The 17,818-nt window shown below is 34.1% G+C and overlaps 1 protein-coding gene across 2 annotated transcripts; it reads right to left on the bottom strand.

The window, feature by feature from the left end:
- Positions 1 to 3,498: 3,498 nt before the first annotated feature.
- LOC117329733 (delta and Notch-like epidermal growth factor-related receptor) lies at positions 3,499 to 17,368 on the bottom strand. 2 transcript variants are annotated; one of them, XM_033887826.1, is made up of 18 exons: positions 17,002 to 17,368; positions 15,767 to 15,944; positions 15,351 to 15,451; positions 14,659 to 14,817; positions 12,914 to 13,099; positions 10,664 to 12,478; positions 9,875 to 10,119; positions 9,504 to 9,615; positions 8,539 to 9,108; positions 8,066 to 8,293; positions 7,652 to 7,705; positions 7,278 to 7,451; positions 6,657 to 6,770; positions 5,972 to 6,184; positions 5,574 to 5,621; positions 4,978 to 5,163; positions 4,032 to 4,067; positions 3,499 to 3,552 (listed from the first exon to the last, which is right to left on the bottom strand). In XM_033887826.1, the coding sequence occupies exons 7-17, from the start codon at positions 10,109 to 10,111 to the stop codon at positions 4,054 to 4,056; spliced, it is 1,950 nt and encodes a 649-aa protein (XP_033743717.1). In that variant the 5' UTR covers positions 10,112 to 10,119; positions 10,664 to 12,478; positions 12,914 to 13,099; positions 14,659 to 14,817; positions 15,351 to 15,451; positions 15,767 to 15,944; positions 17,002 to 17,368; the 3' UTR covers positions 3,499 to 3,552; positions 4,032 to 4,053. The 2 variants fall into 2 exon arrangements, with proteins under 2 accessions (XP_033743717.1, XP_033743718.1); XM_033887827.1 differs by lacking the exons at positions 3,499 to 3,552; positions 10,664 to 12,478; positions 12,914 to 13,099; ... (2 more) ...; positions 15,767 to 15,944; positions 17,002 to 17,368 and having other exon boundaries at positions 3,697 to 4,067; positions 9,504 to 9,611; positions 9,875 to 9,973.
- Positions 17,369 to 17,818: the final 450 nt, after the last annotated feature.

Here is a 17,818-nt window from a genome sequence, read left to right as displayed (position 1 = left end):
TATTTTGCATTTTTTTTTAAACTTATTTTATCCTCGACTTAATGGTCGAATTGAGAGTACAGCTTAACCTCATCATTTGAGTCTGTATGTCACCTTTTTTTTAACACATCGAGCCTCAAAACAAGTAATCTGTCAAATATCTGATAGTTGCTATTAATTATTGATTTCGAGATTTACGTTTTCGCCATGTGTTGGCATATCTTGATATAAAAGAAACCTTCCTCTTCTTCATTAAAGCAAGGGCAGCTCTTGGAGTGAATATTTGAACTTGCATGTTATTTCATATGCCATTAATTTTGATTTAAACATTCTATCCTTGTGTTTGAAAAACATATATGTATATTCGATTGTTTCTGCTTGATGTTTGTTCGTTGCAGAACCCACCGTTAGAAATGGAGTGGCTTGTAGAGCAGGGGAAGGCCTCTGATTCAGAACTGTTTTCTCCCTACACAACCCATGGCAATAAAGTGGACTATGTAGTATGGCCAGTGTTATATATGGGAGCTGGACTCACGGTATTGGCCAAAGGAGTTGCTCAGTGCTTCGAGAAATGATTTAGACATGTTTTAGATTTAGTGATGTTACAGTCATGTGTGGCTAATAGTTCCTAGCTTCTTGCCCTACATAATATTTTAGGCTATAGTAATTCATGGAGATGTAGGAGATTAGGAAGTTATTTGATGTTTTAGAATGTTTTTCTTCAAGTAATAATGAAATCGAGTGGTTTGATATCTGCTGCATTACTTTTAAACAATGCTATAATCCAAGATAGCGTTCGCCTTCGCTCTCTGCACCTCTGGAAAATGTCATGGCCAAATTGAAGGCTCATAAGTATTTGATTGGTGCGAGAGAAATAAACCTGACCAATCGCTGAGAAGATGCATCGCTTTTGAAAAAAAAGAGCAACGAACATCTCATTCAAAGCCAGTTAACTGGTAAAGTGAACTTGAGATTGTTTGATACACATCAAAGGAGCAAACTAATCATCTTGTTTTTTCCACAAGATGGCGGCGACTGAGTCTCCGATCGACCAATGACATATTCTAGGGATGAAGAGAGCGAACGTGAACGTGAGCCTTGAAGTATTGATGATCCTTAATGGATTTATCATTCATTGAAGATGATTTAAGGGGTATTCCGAAAGTAAACGATTGCCTCAATCTTTATGTAATAACAAATTAATGATTTAATGGTATAATTTGGGTAAAAATATCATAAAATAAATGTTAAATGTGTGGCTCTCAAAAAAAGTCTTTAAGTACGTTTCTGCAGAAGTGTAGCAACTACTTATCACGCCACATAATGTATTTTATAGAATTCCAGTGTTAGACATTTTATTATTTGAAAACGAGGGCAAACAAAATGGGGAAATAAGTACTTTAAAAGATCTTTGGATATTTATATTGTCACTGTAATATGTTTTATTCATGTTATATCAAATAATAACGAATGTAGTTAAAAGTACAGGGTAAAGACAGAGAAAATATGCTTGCTGTTTCATCGTCTAATGTGTGTACTAAGGGAAATAATCCAGGTAAAATAATTCGGAACTTTAATGACGAAGTAACACTATTATACGTTAGAATGTTCTATTTAAGGTTTAAAAAAACACAACAAAAACATCGGTATATCAAGCTAACTAAGAATACACAGATGCTTAAAGAAACATGTTAGAATACATGATGTTTTATGCTGTTAAATATTTTGAAATCAAATTTGTTCTCCTGTTAAAGATGCTTGTCAAATGTCTAGATTGAATATCATGTTTAGTTTATTTTCTTTCTGATTTTATAAATACAATCATCATCATCATCATCATCATCATCATCATCTTTGCCTTTGATTGGATTTTAATGATGGTATAAATGAAGTGTTATGTTTTTTTATTAGTTTTTCACGACCCATTTTTTGTTTGAAGTGGTCAGTGATGAGAAGTGACATTTTTGTTATAAGTTAAGCACAACAGTGAAGGTATGATAGAGTACGTGTTATTTAAATGCCAATCTTGTCGTGTTCTGTTATTTTTTTTATAATTAGATACACCATTTACCAGATGTTTGAAATATCAATATCAGTTGCGTTTTAAATGTTTTATAGTGATATGAATCAAATCTTCATTGTTTGTATATAATGAGTACTGTTGTAACATCAAATGGAGAATTTCGTTTGCATGATAATTTAGAAGCTTGCTTTGCTATAGCTTAGCATAAACATTCGAAAGGACATACAATGTGTGTTTTTTTTTAAATTTTTTTTTTAAAGAAATGATGTATGTTTCTGCAAATATTTCCAAAATAGTTATGCTGTTTTTGTGTCATTAACTTATGGTTTAAAAGACAAACAAGTTGTTACCACCTTTCAAAAAATATATCTTTACTCAGGAGACAGCATCGCTCAAAAAGTTACCCGTTCTCTATAATCGGTACATCACGTTTAAAAGTATCCAATTGGTAATAGGCTTCACAATATACACTTGTCTGTTAGACCTAGGCATAATACTTTAGATCTTAGCATCACTGACGAGCCCTAGTAGGACGAAATAGCTGTATGATGTCCCTAACATCACTGATGACTCATAGAAGGACGAAACAAATGTATGATGTCCCTAACATCACTGATGAGTCCTAGAAAGGCGAAACAGGTGTATGGTCCCTTATATCACTGACGAGTCCTAGAAGGACGGAACAAGTTTATGATGTCCCTAACATCACTGATGAGTCCTAGAAGGACGAAACAAATGTATGATGTCCCTAACATCACTGATGAGTCTTAGAAGGGCGAGAAAGGTGTATGGTCACTTATATCACTGACTAGTCCTAGAAGGGCGAAACAAGTGTATGATGTCCCTATCACCACCGATGAGTCCTAGAAGGACGAAAGAAGTGCATGATGTCCCAAACATCACTGATGAGTCCTAGAAGGGCGAAACAAGTGCATGATGTCCCTATTACCACTGATGAGTCCTAGAAGGACGAAACAAGTTTATGATGTCCCTAACATCACTGATGAGTCCTAGAAGGGCGAAACAAGTGTATGATGTCCCTAACATTACTGACGTGTCCTAGAAGTATTTCATTTTGACTCTTACAATGTAACGAAATCTCAGTTTGTGTTGAAAGGTACAAATATCTTGTGTGACTTACAGACACCTTATAATGAAATATAATTATGAAATAACAATTATAAGAAAACAATGTGATTAAAACTTGTAACAAATGATTTCAATGCGGATTCTTGTAATTTGTTTTTTTTTCAGTCTAAACTTGGTGTGTCATTAAATATTTGAAGGGATTTATTAACTAGATATTAGAATGATTTTTTCCTAGTATTCTTTTATGCAGTTTTTGACGTAATCTATTTGACTTAATTGCTCCAATTGTGCTTTGACTAGAATGGTCACTGTTACCTGTTGTTGTGAATGATTTTAATGTTTACTGTGTATTAATATAATCTTGTTAATGATTAATAGAAAACAATTAAGTCATTCCTGTTTGACTTTTTTATTTGTATTTTTTTTAAATGTTAAATTAAAATATATGCATGCATCTTACCCTGAAAAAGAAACAATGTATTTCAAATTAATGTCCATGTTAAGAAAATGTAGCAAAAATAGTTCAACGTGAGTTTCATAGGTAACAAACAAAACGACTAGAGATTTACCACGAGATTTTTATATAAAAAAAAAATAACAAAATTATTTCAACAAGAGTTTCATAGCTAGCTAACTGAATTATTACTAATATGATTTTATAGATAACCGAATTTTAAAGTTTTGAAATTGCCTCAATGCATTTTAATTTCAGATAGGTAATAAAATGACTTCATATATACAACAGCGTAATCATCAAACAAGCAGAAAGAATTGATCACTTTTATACATATTTGTTTACTTATGTTGTTGCGAATTCCACGTCTTAGCTGTACGGTGTCTTGAGTTAATTTAAGCGGGGTATTAACCTTTCTGATATAAAGGGATAGGACGAGTATTTAAGAAATCTTTTGAAAGCAATGGGACACTTGTGAGCTCTTACCTTTATTAATTTGTTCTGAGGTCTATAACAGTATATCTGAAAAGAGAAAACACTTTTATGGATTATTAAGTACTTCACGAACTTAGGCGAAGTGATTAGATCGGAAAATGGTGTGTAGGTGTTACATAAAACATTAACAAATACACGTTATAAGATGAGATCATCAGTTCATCAGCTGATAGATCGCCTACATCTGGGTGATCACAGCATATCAGTTGTAATTTAGAGCAAAAAATGTTGAAGGTTATAGAATGCAAGTAATGTATATAAAAATAGTAATTGACAATCCAGGGCGTTGCATTATTACTATTACTATTTCTGCATTTCATTTCGGATCAGGGTTTCGTTATATTTTCTCCTTAACGTGTTTCTATATGGTTAAATGTCATATGTCGTCGATTTTCTGTCCCTCCTTTTTTTTTTTTTTTTTTTAGTAAATACGATTTTCATGGAATATGCGTCTAACTAACGCACAAACCAACTCCAATTTTGGGTCAGCCGTTTGGCATAAAGTTAATGAAAATCTGTTTCATCCACAACAGTAAATCAAGAATTGATAGGTCGCCAAATTTTTCTGGATATACGGGTTTGCATTTGCATTTCTTGTGTATATCTCCATTGTCGTTAATAAAAAAAGGATATTTTGAAGATAATAGAAATAACGTCTTTTTAGAAGACTCGTCAAAGGCTGTTGTTGACTGTGTCACCACCCTGACTCTCATTTAAATTGTGACTTGACCCAACTTTGACCAAGATTTGTTTGACGGGTGACGTCAATGAAGCAGAAAACGCTTACTCTTCCGAAACACCTGGTCTTATTCTCCTTGTGCTTTTCCAGTAGTCTCCATGGAAATCTGTATTTTTTGTTTATATTTTACCATTGATTAATCGACTATTGATTGGAATGATGTTTTGGATACTATGTCTTTCTTGTTATTAACCTTACCTATACACTCTCCACGATAGTTTCGAAGTGACCGCTCCGGACAGCCACAGTCTGAAGACAGGTAAGCCTCCGTGATGTTTTCCTTGCACACACAGTATAAATCGTTCTTGAAAGTGTGCAGCGCGGCCACACACAATTGACCAGTCAAACACACGTTTTCAACACACGGGGTGAAATTATCCAGGTCTAAAGGGACAAAAATGTTACCATATATTAAACAATTTTGTACATTTCAAAATGTTGTTTTCGAATGAGTTGTTGATGGATAGATACTTGGACTTTCGTGAGTGCACAATAGCAGACAGATGTGTTCTTTTATTACAAAAAACTCTCGTGTATGCCAATATGTAACTGCTAGTTGTATTACACTTCAGTAAATCAAACAGATGTATTTTATTTACTAAGTAAAGGACAAAACATTTTATAAATATTGCTAGTAATAGAACAAAATATATTTCCATATGAATTCAAAACAATTCAGAGTCAATAACAAATCAAAGCATAACTTCTTTTGGCGTCTGTTTTTTGGATATTGGTACAGTGGAATAATTAAAAACTGAAAACTAGTGATATCTTTGAAAAGCAAAGTGACTTACCATTTCCATAACAGTGTCCGCCAAACTCCTGACCAGAACACTGCATGACTTTTTCAATATAAAACATTACCACATATACTTAGGTTTCAGGCAAACCATGTCATGCCTAGTTATAATTTGGATGCTACATGTAGTATTACTATATGCGCATCAATGCAGTACCATGGTACACCATTTTCTTTTCATTTTTTAACGGATGGGATACAAACGTTCCAAAGAACAAGATTGGATATTACTCACTCAATCAGACGCTTGTTTAGGAAATTTAGAAATCCGTCAAGACAAATTTCATAATTTTCCATTTTTAGATCAAGTAAGCATGAGCTTCTTCAAAATGTCTTAATTTGTTACAAATAAACACATTTGAAATAATTTTTAGAATACTTGTCAGCCCTCACCTTGGTCACACTTTGGTCCGCTGTATTCTTTGTCACACACACACATGGGTTGGTTGTACCTGTCCAGGATACACACACCGTGGTGACATTCCTGTTTTCCACACATGTCACATTCCGTGCCCGTCCAGGCGTCAGCACAGTGACACATAGCGTCCGGGTCTTGTATACATGTCCCGTTATTATTACAGTGATGGTCACCACACTGCGTCACCACTGAGGGACAACAGTAACATATGTATATAGATACAATAGTGTGCATTCCAAAAATGCAAAATCACAAATCAAACATTTTAAATCAGCAAAAGTAATATTGGGTAGTTAATGACGAAACAAAGGTGCCATGCGACTTAATTTCGCATTTTCTTGCCTAAACTAAAACCCAACAGCAACCGATACATACCTTCAATAATACCAAAATATAGTGTATCATAGAAACTCTTTACAGTATATTAAGTTAAAACTTGCCGACTTACTTAAATAACAAGTGTTACAATACGAAGTGTATCATAGCGACACTTATTGACAGTATTTTAAGGTAATCAAACCCTGCCGACTTACCTAAATCATAAAAATACCAAAAGATAGTGTACCGAAGCAACAATTATTTACAGTATTTTAAGTTAAACGCGGCCGACTTACCTAAATCATAAAAATACCTATACATGAATATCATGACAACACTTACCTAAATCACAATTCTCTCCTTCCCATCCTTCATCACATAGACAACCAAAGTTATAAAATGACCGGAAGTAACAAGAACCATGGGAACAAGATGACACTCCTCGACAGTCTATTTCTGAAATGTGGAAACACGCAATATACTATCACAATCTTAACGTTCTCTGTTTTTGCATGTGTGCTATATTTCATTTACTCACCAAATCAATTTAGCAAACATCAACCAACACGTTACTGTAAAGTACTAATTTTAGCGGTACTCTTATCTTAGCGCTTTTTATGCTGAAATCTTCCGCTAATTTATTTATGACAGCACTCTTTACACTTTATTATAGTGATTTTAACGTCATGAATTGGGTGTGTTCATTCAGTATTTGGCCTTTTTGTTTTACTTTGGTTATGCGCCAAAATTTGGACTCACTAAAATAAATCTTTTAACAATAGTCCCCCTTCTTAACACAAATATTATCATTCATGACTGCATCGCTCTAGCGAAACTGACGTTTTATTAGAGTAACGAATGCTATTTGTTCCAGACAGAAATTTCATTTTCATATAGGTTGAGAATTTGTGAAATACAATTTTCCGCGATTATGATATATATCTAAAATCTGTAACTACATACCGACACATGTCCCATTCAGATGCCTAACTTCGCCAGCAGGGCATCCACACGGAGTTGAATCTGTTGGATTGAACTCGTCCTTACAAAGACAGTAGATGCCTTCCGAATTGACAAGACATTCGGTACCTGGCTGGTTTACGCAGTAGTTTTCTTGACATGTTTCATATACATAGTCTGTTGGGAACAAAGTTAAGTAAGAAATAATTATCATAATATGATGTTCATTTTAAACAATATTTGATTTAAAATGCTATATGATATACGTATTTATTGATATTCCAATAGAAAAATATATAAACTTGAAAAGTTTAAAAAAAAAACCCATAGGAAACACTTTTCGCAACATTACTTCGGAAGAAATAGAACATACTTACTAAAGGTATAGCAATTCCCTCCGATAGAAATCTCAGATGAATTACACACGTGACCTACAAAAATATTAAACTCAGGCACAAAAATATCAAAATGTCAACAATTTACTGTGAAAATAAAATTTTATGTTTACATGTTAATTTAACGAGATAGTGATCTTATTTTTCTTTGCTTTTGTAACAAACACAAACGTTCATTGTACATCTGAAAAACAAATATTTTTCACAGAATCAAAATCGAATCGTGGGTCAGAGTTGTTTGATTAATTGTATACATGATTTGTTTTAAAATACACAACTACTTAATATTCAAAGAAGTTTCGACCCACGTTTCCGAATTCCGGAAGTCCTTATCACCTGAATAGCCACCCTACACTCTCTGACGTCACTTCTACCCATCATGACATCAATACTTACTTTCATTACACGATACTCCTGTATATCCGGGATAACACACACACTTGGGCGTGGCTCCAACCATTACGCAGTACCCTTGGTCACATGTAGAACCGGCACACAGGTCACATGACTCGCCTGTCCAACCCACAGTACAGAGACAAGACTCGAAGGGATCTGTGATGCATATACCTCCATTCAAACATGTCAGATTACATGACGTATCTGTCGTGTTGGTGTTGGATAATGCTGAAAGATATCAATGCAGAAACATTTCATAGTCAATACTGTACACTAACAAAAGACGGGTTGGGATCAAGCATTATAAAACATTGTTTGGTTCTCTGAACATTTGGTTAATTAGCATACCTGTAGCATAACATACATGTAGAATAACATACCTGTAAAATAACATACCTGTAGAATAACATACCTGAATAACCTACCTGTATAATAACATACCTGTAGAATAACATACCTGCAGAATAGCATACCTGTAGAATTAAATGTAGAGATCGTCGTAAGATCCACAGTAGGGCTATTTCCTTTAGTATTTGATGACGTCACATACATCCCAGTCGTGGATAGATAATCTGGTGTTAATTCATGTATCGTAGTAGCTGCTGGTGTATCACGTGACGTCGTTTCCACAACAGAGCCTATGATTTGTGTATTCTGTGTAGTGGGTCGAGAAAGTGACGTCGATGATATTTCGTCTGTGGTTTGCGAGGAGGTTGTGGACTCGCTATTTACCACAATAGGTGTAGTGGTTGATAGAGGTTCATTGGTTGATGCCGAAATAGAAGTATGTCCATCGGTAGTTGCCGTCTCAGTGGCTAGTGGTGTAGTATTTAGCTCTTTGGTTGGTACCGAAGTATCTGGTAATTTGGTTGGTACCGAAGTATCTGGTACTTTGGTTGGTACCGAAGTATCTGGTACTTTGGTTGGTACCGAAGTATCTGTTACTTTGGTTGGTAGCGTACTGTCTGGCACTTTTCTTGTCGTCGAAGTAGAGATGGTCGCTGTTGTTATTGTTTCCTCTGTAGATGTTAATTCTTTATTATCTAAAAATAGATTAATTATCAATATTATTTTATTAAATAGAAAAACAAACAAAAAAACCCCACAAAAACAAAAAAAATCCATTTCAAACCAGGGTAAATGTATTTGTCAATAGGAAAGGTGTTAAGATAATGAATCATCCTAGGTCAGCAAAACGGTTGTGTATTTATTTTCTAAAAGATTGTGACGTTGACTCAAGGTATTCTGTATTCCCCATATCACTTCGTCATTAATACAATGTGAATAAGATTATATTTAGAATTGTTCCTCACGTCTTAAATCGACTGGCGGTACCATATCATTAAAAGCAATCACCTGGATATCAAACGATAAATATTCATAATTATTATTTTAATAGCATGCATAAACATTAGATCAAGCGAAGAACTAGGCGTACCTGTGGTTGAACTATACGAGATGTAGGATTCGGTGGTGGTAAGGAAGGCTATCGCCTGTCCATCACTACATTGTTGATATACCAAATTACTGTCCCGTACCATGTAACCTATCTAAACAATACGTTCATATACAATATTACATCTTAACCATTAAAAATATATGAAACAACAATTACGTCAAATAATATATCTTTCAAATGCCATAACTAATATTTCATAATTTAGGAGTTGTACATAATTTTTTAAAGTTATTTATGCAATTTATTGTATAACTTCTTTTTTAACTTGGACTATTAAAACTTGTAAGCATTATTCTAGCTTTTTTGACAAGAAATATTTCACTTATTTTCACTTAAACAGTAATACTCACTAAATGAAATTGATGAAATATGATATTCTTTTTGAAATCGACAGCAACCCATGATTTGTTCTCGTCGTTTGTGTGGGCAACAGGTAGACACTCCCCACGTATAGCGAGGCCAATGGCCTCCTGTGTGACATCAGGGCCTGTATAGATCTTTTTTGTGGAACCTGTCACGCACAGACAATCAGCGGCCAGAGTGATTTCTAGGGTGAGCAACGTCACGAGACAGGAGAGGGACCACATTCTGGTAACTAAGTAGACAATGTAAAATAAATACCAGTATTACTTTTTGTAAAAGTTGCTTCTTGTGTGCATCGGTATATCTAATCTGTTAAGGACATTTTCTCTGATCTCACTATTCTTATTCTTAGATCGCTATATATGGATTGTTGAACCCGATAGTTACACCCAGAAATGACAACAAAGGGGTAAAAATGTCAAAAAATATTTTTGAAAATTTTCTCTGGCATTATGTCTGATTCCAATTATCTTCTTGCTAAAACATGCGACTAGTTTGGAGATCCATGAGAATGCTACTCAAACTTTCCGATACCATTAAATACTTCATAATGTTAGTATAGCAGAGATAATGTTATCAAATTTTAACCAGGGGATGATCTTAATATCTAGGTCGAGGTAGTTCAGAACTTTATAACAGTTAAAAATTAGATGCGACTAACTTAAACAATTGATGGCGATAGTGAGAGATATTCATTACAATTATTTCATTGTAAACATCATTAGTGCTTTAATGGGCTCTGACAAAATATAACAATAATGACAAGCGACACTTACCTCTGATCCGCTGTAAAGGTCAAGTAATTGAAGTGTCTTATCAGTGTTACGTCCATCTACCTCCTGACCTCGAGTAATGACACACTGCCAGACTAACCGCGATTACAATGTTACAATAACAGGAACCTGTCCTCAGATATAATCGCAACTACAGAAAGTAACGTCACAACACAGGAACTAGGATGATGTACAACAACAGAAACTCGTTCTCACGCACTCTCTCACTCTCTTACTCTTTCACTCTCTCACGCGCTCTCTCTTTGCCATTGATTTTCAACACATAGCGTCCAGTTGAAAAAACTCTTTTGATTCTTAGGTCTTACTTTTGTCAAAGATAATTATTTCAATATCTTATTTTCTTTTCCTTGCAGCAACATATATAATTCTTCAGCTTATGTAGTCCCATGCCATAAATGAACCGTTATTGCTACATATATTATAATATATCAGAACATCTTGGATTGCCTAGTCCTTTGAACCTATTAATCAGCTTTTTGTACTAGTCAATTTACGTCATTCTATCTTGGGACTTTTTCAGAAATGCTTACAATTCTTGAGAAGTTAGTGTTTGTCGGCATCTTTTCATGTTAGCATCTTTTTGTTCCTCTTTTATTCTTTAGTTTTGACTCATTCGTTTTCATTATCCTGTAAATGTGGCACATGCGAATACAATAATTCAGAGTTGTAGTTGTGTAACGAATCAAAATGTCATCTTCCTGGCCAGGCTTGGCAAAGCTACCTTAAAGTAATGCTTCCAAACCTGCTAACATGTCCAATTACCTTATTGGTACAAAGAATACTTCCCTACTATGTAGGCAACGGGGACAGACAGATAAGCTATGGGACAGTTAGTTGATAATGCATCAGTGGTCATAGAAGACTTGAACTTTCATTATCATGCCATATGTCATATGTAATGTTGTTTACGAGTATTTCATATGTTTCAACTTGCCTGAGATATAACACCTTTCATTTCCATTTGCTATCATATTTATATCTTTATATTCTTTTCCCTCTTAGCCTTATCTCGAAAGATCAGCTACCGTGCTGGTCATATCAACTCTTATCACATCACCTGAGCTATTGATATTATCGACCAGAATGTTCAATGTTTTGTAACAAGTCGAGCCAAAATCAATTAGAATTAAAAGTTGCTGGCAAAAAAAGGTTTTTTAATTCCATAATATTGTCTAGAAAATACATAATAATTTAATCTTCATAATTGCAATCGACAATCGTAAATTATTGATTGGTTATTTCTGTTGTAAAATTAAATAAGTTTTGAATTTAACAAACATGCCATTCAACCACCTGGAAACATAATGAACCATTCACAGGCCAGAAACACGTCAACGTTTTATTACTGACCAGTGGTCGTACATCAGGTGATACGTTCCTGACTAACTAACATTAATTAGGAAAGAGTACAATAGTGATACTTGGTTAACGTTACTTTATAGCGATACACTTAGTACAAATCTTAAATGCATATTGTTAATTGATAAATAAGAAAATAACTGAGATCAACAGTTTATCCAGAAATCGAAAAAAAGAAGAAAAAGAAACAGCATTTTCTCAATAACATAACCATAACACGTGTTTTTAGCGTTCGTGATTGTATCATGTTTTTTATGAAGAAAAATTATTTCGCTGAGACACGCTCAGAAAAAAACCACAACCTTTTTTTCTTAAAGAACCACACTAAACCTCCGACCACGACTACCATGATCACTAGAGCCCCCACAGTTCCTCCGACAATGTAGCCCGTTACATTCTCCGATGCTTCAGTCATTGTAGACCTGGCGGCTTTATTTGCTACAACATATGCATTGATCAATAACATGATATTTGGACGATTATGGGTCATCTAAGTTCTTTTTTGACACTACTAATGTAGTACTAATGGATCTTTTAGAGGCTATTATATACATATAACAATTCATTAATGTTTCACCGTTAGATGAAATTAATGTCTCTCAGACTCTAAAGAGAGCTTGTCAAATACAAAATGCAAAAGATTATGTTATTTTTTAATTATATTGAATTTCAAGAATGATAAAGCTTGAATTTAGGTGAAAATTAAACAATGAATTTCATTTAAAATTTATTACAAATCGGATGATATTTTGTTTAAGTTTCTAGGAAAAATACCAGTCACGGTCAAGAAAGAAGAAGAGAAATGAAGAAACAAAGTAAAACTAACAAGTCCCTCTTTTCATTAAGTGGAAGTAAGGTGATAAAAAATATTACTTGTTTCTTGTGCTTGAGGTGTTGCGCCTTGAGATGTAGTTCCTTGTGTTGTGGCTATAGTCGTGGTCGAAGGTTGCGTTGTTGATGTTGTGGTTGTTGTTGTCGTCGTTGCTGCTGCTGTTGTTGCTGTCGGGTCACAAGGGTTCGGTGCAAATGATGGACTGACCCCTAGTGTCGTTGCAGATCCTGGGATTGAAATAAATGCATTAAATAATGAAATATGACGTAGAATTATCACCCATATTCGACAGTTATCTTTATTTAAAAAGAAACCAGAGATTGGTCAATTCAGTTTTTCAGATTTCTTGCGTAAACAAATTACTAACTTACTACCAGTACTTATCCGATAATATGCGAAGATGTCTATACCCATATGTAGTTTTCACTTGCTTGTATGTATCCATTTGCTTCTCTTTGTAGTCATAATCAAGAACAAGAGAATCTCAAAAATGAATTGATTTTTTTTCAGCCTGACGATGTGGAACTCAGCTACTACTGAACTGAATTTTGGGACCAGGTTTCATGTTTCACTGATCTAAAACTTCACAAACCATCAACTAGAGATTTTCGGTGAGTTTTCAAAAGATTTTCACGAATAAAGCCAAAACTATCGTCAAATAATATCTTTTTAAAGAAGTGGTCAGTCACAGAGGATGATTTTAGAAACATTCTAAAATATTACCATCTCGATTTTGCATTTCACAAATAGCTACAATACTTGAAAGTAAATATTACTGTGGGTCTCCCTTAGATCGCCTTTCACTGTTTCATTATCTACTTATATTTACCAATATGCCTAAGAGCTAGGGATGTTAATTAACTTGCGTAAATTACGTTAATCTAATTACAATGTGGCTGATTGGTTATCATTTCATTGCAACAAATTGTATCTACAATGTCAATAGAAGTATAATGGATCAACAATAGGGAGGTCTATATTAGTTTCAGGCTTGAGCAGTGGTACAAATAAAGAATATAACAGATTGATTTTTATAGATTTTTTAAAAGAAAAAATATTAATACGAATGTACAACAGTGCAAGAGGAGTAACTCTTTCTTTTTTGCATACTAGGTATTGAAATACATTCACAATTAACACACGACACCCTCAAACAACTATTATTCAAATTATTAAAAATATTTCAGCTTTACTTTCGCATATTTACTGGTTGGTAAAATGTCCCTATATGCATGTAAACCTAATTGTTTCAATGCTTGGACTTTCTTTTACTTATTCTTAACATGTAATGCACAAAAGCACGGATATTTTTTTTTTATTGTGATGATATATGAAATCGTCTGTGAATTAGTGTGACCAATCATGTCTTTTCAATTTTCAATGTAAGAAAGTTTTTTTGGGGATTTTTTTGTACAATGTATATGCATGTGCTTCATTTGATTTGATGCGATTTTCAACGTGAATTCTTGCCATATACCACACAGTTTAGGCGAATAAAACAACATGCAACGCAAGTCAGACAAATTTTAGTCAACAGGATTATCTTATCTGATGGGAAGTGTAATGATGATTTATTGGTGTTTAATAGATTGCCTTGTAAAACTATCGCAAAATACAATTATCAGATGAAATTGTTTTGATGAATCACTAAACAGCATGTCCTCTAAAGACTAATTTCAATGTATATTTCATTCTTTATACTTGAATCTCCACTTTATTAGAAAGTTTGTTCTACTATTGACATCCAACACATTTATATTTTAAGTTAAATACAAACTACACATACCGTCGTCTGTCATAACAGTAAATTCTGAAACCGGAAGTGAGATCGACGTAGGATTCTGGGCACATATCGTGCAGATGTCTGACACAGAATCTGTCAAGAGTCTCACTGTTGATCGCACCGCAGTAGATGAACCAGTCATGACTATACTGGAATCGGTATCTTAAAAGACAAAATAAAATGAAGCATTTTTGGCTAAAATTCTATGTTTACACATTTCGCCAGTTTTCTATCTTCTATTTTCATGTTATATATAACAAAAATATCGATCATTCTCTTTACAAAAGAAAAAGTAAACTAATTCCATGATATTTATAAAAAGAAATTAATACATACTATCATCAAGTAACTTATTTATTTACATTTTTCTTCAGACTTAGTTAATCTATTAATGAAAAAAGGTGATATTAGAATGTAAAATATCACAGATCCTGAAAGGACAAGAGCGATATTTAAACACACAGGTCAAGATAATAAATAGAAAAAAGAAAGATATGAGTTTCGTTTTTGCACCATGTGTGGCCCCGTAATGATAAGACATACGCATTGATGCAAGATGCTTTTCATATGTTTGTATATAACCTTCATATTGAATGGTAGCGTGGGAATGATTTATTTGCTTGAAGAACGTTACGACTATGATCAGTTTTAGTCCTTCAGCCAAATCACATGGTATATATGATTTAACCACTTACCTGTCATTAAATGGTAGTAGACCTTGTTACTGGATACCGTATTTACCAACATACACACGTACAAGTAGTAGTCATCACCGGCTACATTGATGCTAGGCGATCTGGAAAGTTCCAAAATATGTTTCCAACTGTAATTTTTTTTATTTCTATTTCATTTTTTTATTCAGAAGTTTTTATTCAGTATCTTATAAAATATGCTTCTTCATATTTATTCTTCTGTTTGTGAAAAAGTATGTTTAACTCATTCGAAAAATGCATCTGACCAGCAAGGTTTGGTCGGACCCCTGGCAGTGTTATCGAAACAAAATGGGCTCTGATGTATCATCGGCAATAGAGCTAGACATTAGGTATATATAAAAATGTTTTAATTGTCTTCACTAGGTAATTTCGTGTACTGATATTCAGTTAAGGCTTACCGTGAGAGAAACAAGGATGTGTTATAGTACAGACAGTTCCAGGAAGATACATCAGATCCTCTGTAGGTGAGACCATAACCTTGCATGGTGCTGGTACTAAATGTAATGGCGGTCCGTCCGTGAGAGTCTGACCAAGGTCCGGCTCCCCAGGGATAGGTGCATGTGGAGTTTACTAAACCTCAATAAAGAAAATGGAAATTCACCGCGTCACATGTGTACTCATGGTTGTACAAATAGAGATCCCCAATATCCCTACAGACGTAATACTTTACATTAAATATCATACAGACGCACTGCAATATCTAATTTGCATTCATTTAAAGGCAATTTCCCTCATTTGAGCGTATATCACCGCTTCGTCAGACGTGGACCTGATCTCGAACACCTATTTAAAACGTGTGGCTCTGACATTTTTTGCAAAAGGTCTAGAGGAAGACGTAAGTATGCATATTAAGGCTGACAACGACTTCAAAAACTATCTGTAGTAAAAACGACATTTATTTCGCCTACATCTTCACAACAATTCTGTGCATTTACATGTTTCGAAATAGTCTAAATGTCTTTAATCATTTTCCTACCTATGCCATGTTATATTACCTCCGGAGAATAGGAAATCCCCTATGAATAATTATACAATTCTTTCCTTTTGTTTAGATGAATTAAATGGACGAGTAAAGCCATTTTAGATACCAGTACATACAAAATCAAAAAAATGTACATTGGATATCTCTGTAGTAGGAATATAACTCACTGCCCAATCAGAACTAAGATGGTTTCTCCGAAACCTTCCTTTTAGGCGTCATTTAAGAGCCTAGCTTGTTGATCATTAGTGGTGACTTTTCAGAATTTTCAATAATCACGTGCTAACTATTTCCTTCTTTGTATCGACTTCTTTTGATTTCTCCTTACACTTGATGAACATGACTTTTGCAAGGACAAACGTAAAATACAAAAACATTTACTTAAAGAAGACAAGGCTACGAATTTCGTTTCCTTGGTATCTGTGGAGTAGTCAATTTTAGGCAGCGCACGCTTTCCTATAGTGAGACAGGAATATAAAGGTCGGGGTTTCTATGATGATTAAAATAGGTCAAGGCAGTTATCATTCGTTTTCTTGGTGTTTTCGTTTGCTTACACAACATAGTATGTTGATCCGAATTGTAATATCTGCAGTTTGTTTATCTATTATTAAAACACATATCATCAATCAATGACGTACATATTTTCATACCTACCGAAGAAAGAACAAATGGCGAGACCCAGATAAAACTTCCATCTTTGAATCATTGCAATAAAGATTTCCCGTATTCCCTCGGATTGAGTGTTAACGTCTATCACAGATCACAATAAAAGGATGATATCCATGTTACAAATCAGCTGTTATCCGTAAACCTTTGTGTGGACACGTCACATCTCACAATAAAACGATGATATCCATGTTACAAATCAGCTATTATCCGTAAACCTTTGTGTGGACACGTCACATCTCGCAATTCAAAGTCTAACTTAAATTGTTCTTTGATTATCAACTTCCATTCCCATTAATTCAACAATGATAGACATATGAAATTTAGATGTCAAAAATGTAAATTGCTGTGCAATCTTGTACCTCCCACCGACGTCAATCGCCTATAGCAAGGTAGGGGTGTATAACGGATATTGTCGATGACTATTGTAGAGAAAATTGTGTTCCGGATGGATTGTGCATTACAGGTAAATAAATTACACTTGGAACTAAATAAATACAAATACTGCAATCACGCGGCACATTTACCTTTAAAATTGCTGGCTGGAATGTCTGCCGTGTAAAATGTAAATTTAAGAGAACAAAAATTTTTTTTTTTAAAATGTAAACATAATTACCACAGTATCCACCCTTCTTTTAGTAGTTTTATGCTTTTGCTTATTTTAATTTCGGGGGAATAGAAGAAATATTTAGCTTAAAGAAAGCAAACAAACAAAGAATTGTAAACATTAAACATATTCTATTTCAAGTTGATAAATTTTGATTAAGTTTCGAATCATACGAACGAGGATTTGTACAGAATGAAT

This window comes from Pecten maximus, chromosome 6 (assembly GCF_902652985.1).
Source record: "Pecten maximus chromosome 6, xPecMax1.1, whole genome shotgun sequence".
NCBI classification, from domain to species: domain Eukaryota; kingdom Metazoa; phylum Mollusca; class Bivalvia; order Pectinida; family Pectinidae; genus Pecten; species Pecten maximus.
The sequence above is the reverse complement of the archived record's forward strand: the minus strand, read 5'-3'. Positions and strand labels throughout refer to the sequence as shown.